This window comes from Acartia tonsa, chromosome 13, assembly GCF_053477335.1.
Source record: "Acartia tonsa isolate MP-2025a chromosome 13, ASM5347733v1, whole genome shotgun sequence".
NCBI lineage: Eukaryota > Metazoa > Arthropoda > Copepoda > Calanoida > Acartiidae > Acartia > Acartia tonsa.
Genome location: NC_137272.1, coordinates 24418986 through 24427385, shown reverse-complemented (window position 1 = coordinate 24427385; position 8400 = coordinate 24418986). Strand labels below are relative to the sequence as shown.

The 8400-nt window shown below is 23.8% G+C and overlaps 2 protein-coding genes across 5 annotated transcripts; one reads left to right on the top strand and one right to left on the bottom strand.

Annotated features, from left to right (window-relative positions):
- The first annotated feature begins 2741 nt into the window (after positions 1 to 2741).
- LOC145304725 (uncharacterized) lies at positions 2742 to 3891 on the top strand. 2 transcript variants are annotated; one of them, XR_013874177.1, is made up of 6 exons: positions 2742 to 2809; positions 2951 to 3089; positions 3147 to 3221; positions 3280 to 3404; positions 3497 to 3544; positions 3804 to 3891. XR_013874177.1 is itself a non-coding variant. In XM_080146678.1 (4 exons), exons 1-4 carry the CDS (start codon positions 2791 to 2793, stop codon positions 3359 to 3361), a joined length of 315 nt encoding a protein of 104 aa, XP_080002804.1. In that variant the 5' UTR covers positions 2742 to 2790; the 3' UTR covers positions 3362 to 3405. The 2 variants fall into 2 exon arrangements, 1 of the variants encoding a protein (XP_080002804.1); XM_080146678.1 differs by lacking the exons at positions 3497 to 3544; positions 3804 to 3891 and having other exon boundaries at positions 3280 to 3405.
- Positions 3820 to 8337, bottom strand: LOC145304724 (Y+L amino acid transporter 2-like). Of its 3 annotated transcripts, none has more exons than XM_080146677.1 (18): positions 8036 to 8337; positions 7916 to 7979; positions 7759 to 7858; positions 7437 to 7579; positions 6031 to 6083; positions 5897 to 5974; positions 5609 to 5731; positions 5439 to 5536; positions 5308 to 5344; positions 5134 to 5215; positions 4989 to 5068; positions 4892 to 4930; positions 4655 to 4729; positions 4517 to 4591; positions 4352 to 4436; positions 4201 to 4293; positions 4009 to 4074; positions 3820 to 3950 (listed from the first exon to the last, which is right to left on the bottom strand). In XM_080146677.1, the coding sequence occupies exons 1-17, from the start codon at positions 8228 to 8230 to the stop codon at positions 4010 to 4012; spliced, it is 1485 nt and encodes a 494-aa protein (XP_080002803.1). In that variant the 5' UTR covers positions 8231 to 8337; the 3' UTR covers positions 3820 to 3950; position 4009. The 3 variants fall into 3 exon arrangements, with proteins under 3 accessions (XP_080002803.1, XP_080002801.1, XP_080002802.1); XM_080146675.1 differs by lacking the exon at positions 4655 to 4729 and adding an exon at positions 4757 to 4831 and having other exon boundaries at positions 8036 to 8320; XM_080146676.1 differs by lacking the exon at positions 4009 to 4074 and having other exon boundaries at positions 8036 to 8320.
- Between the last annotated feature and the right edge of the window lie 63 nt (positions 8338 to 8400).

Sequence of the window (8400 nt, the reverse complement as noted above, 5' to 3'; positions counted from 1 at the left end):
TAATGGGTTATTTTACCCTCCAAAACACTAAAATTAAAAGTTATGAGCCTATTTTAAAAGATATTAAGATTTTTTTTTAACTAAAAATTTGTTCTCATAATTAAGATATGTAGCCATATGTGGCACTTTTCTTCTTAGGGCTTCCTAAAACATATTAAAATTATTAGTCAATATCAGATTTTGCCCTAGCTGTTTTGGACTTGTTATAGTTATTTTTTTAAGTTGGTTCTTTGATGTTATTGGTTAAAGGATATAAGAATATTTTTAAAGACATTAAGATAGTTTTTTTAATGTAAACATTGAACTAAGGAGTTATTACAGATTTCATTTTGGCCTTTACTTTCCGGCGACCAGTGAACAAAGTTTCTTTAACAGCAAAAAAATTTCTTTGTAGGGAGTTAATGCATAACTAACAAATAATTTGCCTTAAAAAGATTTTAAAAAATGAATATAAAGTCTTTAGCCTTAAAACAACTCCTTCTTTGAAAAAGTAGCAAAAATTACAATTTTTAAAACATGCACAGGGTATCTTTAATGTGTGATAATTTGTAAAATAGTTATATACTATAATTAGTAGTCAAAGTTTGTATCTAAAAAACAGTTTTAGTTTCTGAAAAAGAAAATTTTTTTTAAAAATGTTTTTATTCCTCAAAAATACAGTATAGGTGTCATTTAAATTAAAATATTTTTTTAGGACAACATTTTTCACAAAATGGCTTCTGTAGAACAACATTATTTACAAAAAAGCCATTTACAATTTGTTCCTTTTGAGCAACTTAAAAGTAATAATTCTTGGATAAGATTAGCACGAGAAAAATTATATATTAGAAAATTTGAACCATTGTTAAATCGTAGAACTTGATTCAAAATGCAGTTGCACTTTGGCTGGGTGGACGTACAGCGAGAGTTTGGGTATCCAGATAATCAGCACGATGCGAGAGACAGTGCCATTAAATTCTGCTTTTAGTAGCTGTTTTATTCTTAAAGTGTATTTTTGGGTGTAAAGAAATGCTTCTTTCCCTATTTTGTCTTCATTTTGATGGTACTTGTGCAAAACTTTAGATTTATATTACATTTAATTTTTATTCTTGTTTAAACAATAAAAATGGGTAATATGTACAAAAAAAAATGTACTTTACATGAAAAACATTTAAACTTAATTAAGTAAACCGCATATTTTTTTAATATATGCTATATAAATGTAGTTTTAAAGAGTTACAATTTTTTACTACGTAGTTTTTTAAATATCAAGACTTAAAAATCGTCTTTTAAAATTTTATATATCACAAAAAGACAATTTTTTAATCCTAATATTTTTAAAACTACGTAGTAGAAAATTGAAATATATGCCATATTAATTTAGTTTAATCCATAATTTAGCAAAAAATATGCAGTTAATTCAAATGCATTTCGTAAACTTTTATTATTTGCCTTAAAAAATATTTTAGAGTGATCTTTGTTAAACATCAAAAAAGAAGAAAAACGTCCAAATATCGCTTTTGGCGGCAATTAACAGCAAAAAAATTCGTTGGAGGGAGTTAATGCATAACTAACAAATAATTTGCCTAAAAAACTCCTTCTTTCAAAAAGTAGCAAAAAAATATAATTTTTAAAACATGCACAGGGTGTCCTAAAAGTGTGATATTTTGTAAAATAGTTATATACTATAATTAGTAATCAAAATTTTATCTTAGAAACAGTTTTAGTTTCTAAAAAAGGAGAATTTTTTTAAAAAATGTTTTTGTTTCCTCAAAATTACAGTATAGGTGTCATTTTAATTATTTAATTTTTTATTCTTAGGTTTTTGTAGGACAACATTTTTCACAAAATAGCCACAATTCTTGCCATTTACAATTTGTTCCTTTTGAGCAACTTAAAAGTAATAATTCTTAAATGAGATTAGCACAAGAAAAATTATATATTAGAGAACCGGTTCCTATCTACCGGATTCAAATAAATACGAGAAAATACATTTTTTCATTAATACTTAGCTTAAAGTTAACACAGTACGATATATAAGTTTTCCGAAATTTTAATGTTAGGGGGAGATTTGAAATCTGCATCAAATTTTAAGGATTTTTTGAAAAATTCGTTTTTTTTGTATAATTCTTTATCTAAAAGCGGAAATGCATTTTAGGTTAATTAATTTTGACCAATAGGATAGGTGGATTTTAAACTACCTGCGCTCTAGTTGGTTGAATGATGTACGCTATCCAATCAAAGCGCAGATTTTTTAAATCCATTAATCACAAATGCTAAAATTAATTAACTTAAATTGCATTTCCGTTTTTAGATAAAGAATTTTAAAAAAACGAATTTTATAAAAAAAACTAATCTTTTTTAATATAAGAAATCATGCTTTTTTGAAAACGGTTTAGTTTTAATCTAACCTAACTTAACAACAATTAAGACATAAGCCTTCTTTTTTTAAATTTACTTCTGTTTTAAAATAATTTTTAATATAAAAAAAATTTATTTTTTAAAATATACACTTTTAAAAAAATATAAAAATATTGTTAAACCTATTGTTTTTGGTTTAAAAATGTAAATTTAAGAATAAAATAATAAAATGAACATAGACTAACAATTTAAAAATTTACATTAAAACATTTTATGTTTTTAAACAAATTGTTGATAAATATATAGATAAAAAAAACCCGTGTTGTATAAATTTGATTACATGTATATTTTTTGAACCATAAATGTAATAATTATCAATAAAGTAATTAAAACAGCGCGCTGTAAATACAAAATCAATTTTAGTTGCTGTTTAGCTTTTAAAGTGACAAGATGTTGCCAAGAGCTTGTGGTATTTTTACGCAGTCTAAAATTTTACGCACAAAAAATTTTTACTGAAAATATGTTTAAAAATAAAAGTTTATTTTTAGAAAAATTAAAATTAATTCTACAATAACTTATTTTTAAAAAATTAATAATGCATTTTTTTTAGTTGCCAGCATATTAGTAGCCATCTTTTTGTTGTCGATTGTTTTACAAACAGAAGGAATGGGACTATGTTTTGGTGGATATCCAGCTTGTTGCAACAACAAACAAAACACTTGTGGTCCATTTTGTGCATCATGTAGCAGGTGTATTTAAAAATTAAAAAAAAAATAAAATTATAAAAATAACTAATTTCTTTATAGAGTTGGAGAATTTCTTAGAAATATGAACATGTTTGATATGCTTGGATTTGGAAAAGGAACACCTAATGTTTTTAGGTAAATTATTACAAAAAATTTTAGTTTATTAAAATTTTTTATCTTATTTTAATTTCAGAATAATAAACCCAGACCCACATGCATTTCCAGACAAAGCTCCTTTTCCTGGACAACCTGAACCAATTCGTGGTCCTGTTTAGCTTTATTAAAAAATAAACATAACTCTAAACAAAAACGACAAAGGTAAATCTGATTTTTAGGATTAATTTACCTATTATTTTTTAAAAATTTTAAAATATAATTATAAAATACAATTTTATTTTTGCTTTAAATAGGACAAAATAAAAGAGTAAGCAGAGTTTTTGTTGTATTTTACATTGAAGGTAATTTTTACTGTTTTTTAGAAAAACTTTAATTTATGCAAAAAAAATATTGTCTTAAAAAAAAATTTTTATGAAGATTTTAGAAAAATTTGCAGAAATTTATTCAAAAAAATTAAATCTAATTTTTTACATAAATTAAAACATTAACTTAAGCAATCTATATTTCTTTGTGCTTTGCTACTTCTGAATGTTTTTTTTCTGATTAAAACGCATATACCATAAAATAACTGTTTTAACATTCAAAAACTTTTTTTTTTAGAACAAAGAATAGAAGATTATACATCAAATATTTATTAAATTAGTATTTATAAAAGACAACTTTGATCAAATAAATTTTAAAAAAACTATATTGTTGTTTCTTTTGGTAAAACCAGCAACATTTTTTGAAGCACATCTGTAAACACTCCTAAATTAAATTTATTAGTTCAAAAATAAATAAGTTAAATTTTTATTAAATAAAATACCTTAAGCTTGTTTTGCTGATGGTGGCATAACAATCAGCAACTTTTGTAGTGAAGTATTGCAACAAGCTAAAGTTAATTTTGTTAGTAGAACAAAAAAAGTTATTTTTGTATAACTTTTAATTGCATTATTAATTTCGTTATTTTTGTATAACATTAAGAGTTAGTAATATTTTTTTATAATAAAAACATTACCTAGAATTTTTTTTTCAAATTGAGATTTGTTTTTTCTAGCAATAAAAAAGAAATAAACTGGAATACCAGTTGCAATAATGGCAATTCCAATTCCTAAAAAAACATTAATTAATGCATAGGTTTTGGTTATAATAATAATTATTTTTTGTACCTGTTTCAATCGGCGAAGCTATCATTGGTACAATTGTAATAAAAATTGTTGCTAAAATGTATAACACTGGAAAAATTAGATGAACCTACAAAAAATTAATTTTAAAATTTTTGCATTTAATATGAGTTTTTTAAAAACTTGTTTTAGTGAAAAAAATTTTACAACCTTAATTGGCCTGTTCCATTCTGGATGTTTCCATCTTAACCAAGGCAAGCAAAAAACTGCTAGACCAATTGAAACCTTTTAATTAAAATTTTTTAATAAGTAATTGAATTAATTAAAAAATTATTCATAAAATCTTACCCAAGTAGCAAATCCAACATAATTTATGAGTCTGTAGATGTCTGAAGATCCCAAATACACCAAAGATAATAAAGCCTGTATAAATTTTTTTTTATAAATTACCCATGTTGCAAATCCTGTATAATTGATAAGAGCGAAAATATTTGAACTAGACAAATAAAAAAGTGACAACATAGCCTAAAATAAAAGTATAAAAAGATATAATTTTGCAAAAAAAAAAATATTTTTAAAATTTACCACTATTAAAACAGCAGGAGCAGGAGTCATTTTTTTTACCTAAAAAAAACAAAACGTAAAAATATAATATGCATTTCTTATTTGTTTAAAATCTTACTTGAATCATTGACAAAATTTCAGGCATTTGTCCTTCACAGGCGCCAGCATAGAATAACCTGCTTGATGTTAACAAAATACCTAAAAAGAATATTTGAAATTAAAAAGGTACGTATATTTTTAATATATATATATATAAAGTTTACCGTTAACACCACCAAACGTTGACATTGCTACAAAGATTGGAATCATAAAAGCAAATTTTCCGTACAACCTTTCTGCAAATGTCTAAAACAAAGTTATTTACCTAATATAATTTTTTTTTTTTTTAAATATTTGAATTTTAATGTTTAACTTAAATTTATTATATAAATTATTACCACAGCAACAGCTTCTGATCCTAAAACTTCAGGAACACTAAGAAATATTTATCGTTTAACCAATAAATCATTTTTATTATTAAATTTTTTAAGTTAACTAGTTAATATTTTTATATTTCGTTAAAAATTACCTAAGTGTTGTATAAAATGCAATATTAGTTAAAACATAAACGACTGTAACCAAAATGCATGAAATTGAAATTGCTTTTGGAAGGTTTTTGACAGGATCCTAATATAAAATATTATTAATTTTTATATTTTGTGTTATATATTAATGAAGATCAAAACTATTTTTTCATACCTGTAATTCTTCAATTACAAAATTTAGATAGTTCCATCCATTATAGGCAAATAAACCAGAATAAAATGATAATGCTATCTTAGTTACATCAGTTTCTGTGTTTTCCCAGGTAAAGTTTTCAACCTAATAAAGTGTTTTTTTTTAAATCTTAAGTATCTTTAAATTTATAAAACATACTCGTGTAAGGAAAATAACTATAAAATTATTTAAATTATTTTTTGGTTAAAAAATCACACTAGATTCTCCCTTTTTAAAAATAAATATTTTAATTTATTAACAATGCCTTACCTTTCCTCTGCCAAGTTGAACTATTCCAGTAGCAATAATAATAAACAGCGCTAAAAGTTTAGCATAGGTAAAAATATCCTAAAAACATTTTATTGAATAAGTTTTTTTTAAAACTAATATTAAAAGAAAAATACCTGTACAAATGTTGCCCATTTTACTTCATAACAATTGATGAATGTAAGTAAACCTTAAATTAAAGGTATAAGTTCAAAAAAAATTTTTGTTTGTATAAAAAAATCTTACAAATACAACACGCAGCTAACATTCGAACACTTTCATCAGGAGGTTGACATTCAGGAAATAAAAGCTTCACAGCATACTTAAAAATCACTTAGTTTTTTATAATTTCATTTTAAAAAAATATTGTTTTAATCCTATGTTTAAAATTTTTTTTAAAACACACATAACTAGCATTTTTAGAGTAATATAAAAAAATAACAAGAACTAACAGCATTTTTTTGGAATTTAAAAAGTGATTTCCTTAGAAAAAGTTAGCGCAACAATAGTAATAGTGCAAGGTCTGACAATTAAACATTCTGCCCATAGTCTAAAAAAAATTATTTTAGTTTTGTTACATTTTTTATTAAAAATTTTTAAATAAACAAACAAAAAACCTTAAAAATCCAACAAAGTTTCCCAAAGACAATAAAATGTATGTATAATCGCCTCCAGGCTGCAGATGAGAAACAAATTTTTTTTAAAATTCAATTTTAGCTATTTTGATATTAAAAATTTACCTTTCTAAAATATTACATTATTGAAATAATTTATGATTATAATCTTTTTCTAAACTATTTTTTTTAACATTAAAATCCATGTGAAATGTAATATTTTTCCTTATAAGCAATCCAAGTTCAGCATAACAGTATGCACCCACCATACTAAATTTTTATAAAATTTAATATTGCAGTTAAAAATTTAAACTTTTATTCAAAAATCTTTAATAAAGTAAAAGAATGTTTTTGATTTTGTTTACATTTTTAGAAATTATGTTTATTAAAAAAAAAATCTTGCCTAAATAAACCACTTGTTATCCAAACAAGTAATGATAAATTTATACTGCCAGTTTCTTTTAAAACTCCTCCCGGTGCAATAAAAATTCCACTTCCAATAATAGACCCAACAATAATTGTACAACCCTAAATTTTATTGTTGTTTTCAAATTTTGAAATTTTTTAAATAAGAATTTATATTTTAAGGAATGAATAAATATAATTCCTGTACTAAACCAAGTGTAGGTTTAAGACCAACAGATTCTTTTTCTTCTATTTTTAATTCACCGCACTTTAATAAATACTTTTGTTGTTTTAAAAAATTATATATTTAAAATTTTTTTTGTTTGTTTAATAAAGAAACCTGTGCACTCATTTTATGTTTTTATTTCAAGCAACGTGCAATAACTAAAAATCTATGAAACGTTAGGATTTTAAAATATGTTACACACATGTTTTATTTTTGTCGTTTTGCCAATTTCTAAATCATATTTTTTTCCAAAGATGAAAGTGTTCAAATGTCGTAATTTAAAAAAAAAAAAACTTACATATGCAGATAGCAGCTAGAAGTCGTACAGCTTCGTCAGGAGGGTCACACTCAGGAAAAAACGGCTTAGTTGCATAAATTGAAAAAGTTAGAGCTACAATAGCTTGTGAGCAAGGTCTAACAATAATGCATTCAACCCATAACCTAAAAAACATTAATTAAAATTAAAATTTTGCTTAAGTATCTTACTTGCACTTTTTTTTATAAAAAATCAACCATTTTTTTAAATCAAATTTTTTTTAAATTGTTTTTGCCAAAAATGTTTTTTTAAGTAAAATTTTAAATAAGTAAATTTATATGTAAATATAGTTTTTTAAGTTTACCTTAAAAATGCCAAAAAATTTCCAAAAGTCACCATAATATAGGCATAATCAGCTCCAGTTTTTTTTATCATGCATCCTAATTCGGCATAACAATATGCCCCTGAATAACATTTTGATAATTTTTTTCTTCTAAAAATTTAAAAACTAAAAAAATTACCAATCATTGAAAAAATTCCACTTGTTATCCAGACCATTAACGACATATTTACACTTCCAGTTTCCTAAATTAAAAAAAAATAATCTTTTATCAAAAATATACTTTTAAATTATAATTTACCTTAAGCACACCACTTGGGGAAACAAAAATTCCGCTGCCAATAATACTACCAACTATAACAGTGACTCCATTTAAAAGGGTCATTTTTGGCTTTAATTCAACTTGATCATCATCTCTTTTTTTAAAATCTTCTTTGATTTCATTTAAAGATATGTTTTCGTAAGAAACATTTTTTTTAGCTTCTTTTGAATCCATGTCGTATGATTTACGAATGAAAAATATCACACGAGTTGAGAGTAAACAGAAAAGTTTGCCGGCTTTTGTTTGAGAAAGCTAACTACGCGTCTATTAAAAGCTTTCTTAAAAACAAAAAAAAAATTTCATTTGAAAAAAGTGTAATAATAATTTTATTAATTTTTTTGAAA

What these genes read in the sequence shown, in the direction of transcription:
- LOC145304724 (XM_080146677.1), bottom strand. Translation starts at nt 8,230, where the DNA reads ATGGATTCAAAAGAAGCTAAAAAAAATGTTTCTTACGAAAACATATCT. An exon ending in TGGAATTTTTTCAATGATTG is followed by an intron (nt 7,859 to 7,915) that starts GTAATTTTTTTA and finishes AATGTTATTCAG; the next exon opens with GGGCATATTGTTATGCCGAA. An exon ending in TTCAACTTGGCAGAGGAAAG is followed by an intron (nt 5,732 to 5,896) that starts GTAAGGCATTGT and finishes ACACTTTATTAG; the next exon opens with GTTGAAAACTTTACCTGGGA.
- LOC145304725 (XM_080146678.1), top strand. An exon ending in TTTTGTGCATCATGTAGCAG is followed by an intron (nt 3,090 to 3,146) that starts GTGTATTTAAAA and finishes ATTTCTTTATAG; the next exon opens with AGTTGGAGAATTTCTTAGAA. An exon ending in GGAACACCTAATGTTTTTAG is followed by an intron (nt 3,222 to 3,279) that starts GTAAATTATTAC and finishes TTTTAATTTCAG; the next exon opens with AATAATAAACCCAGACCCAC.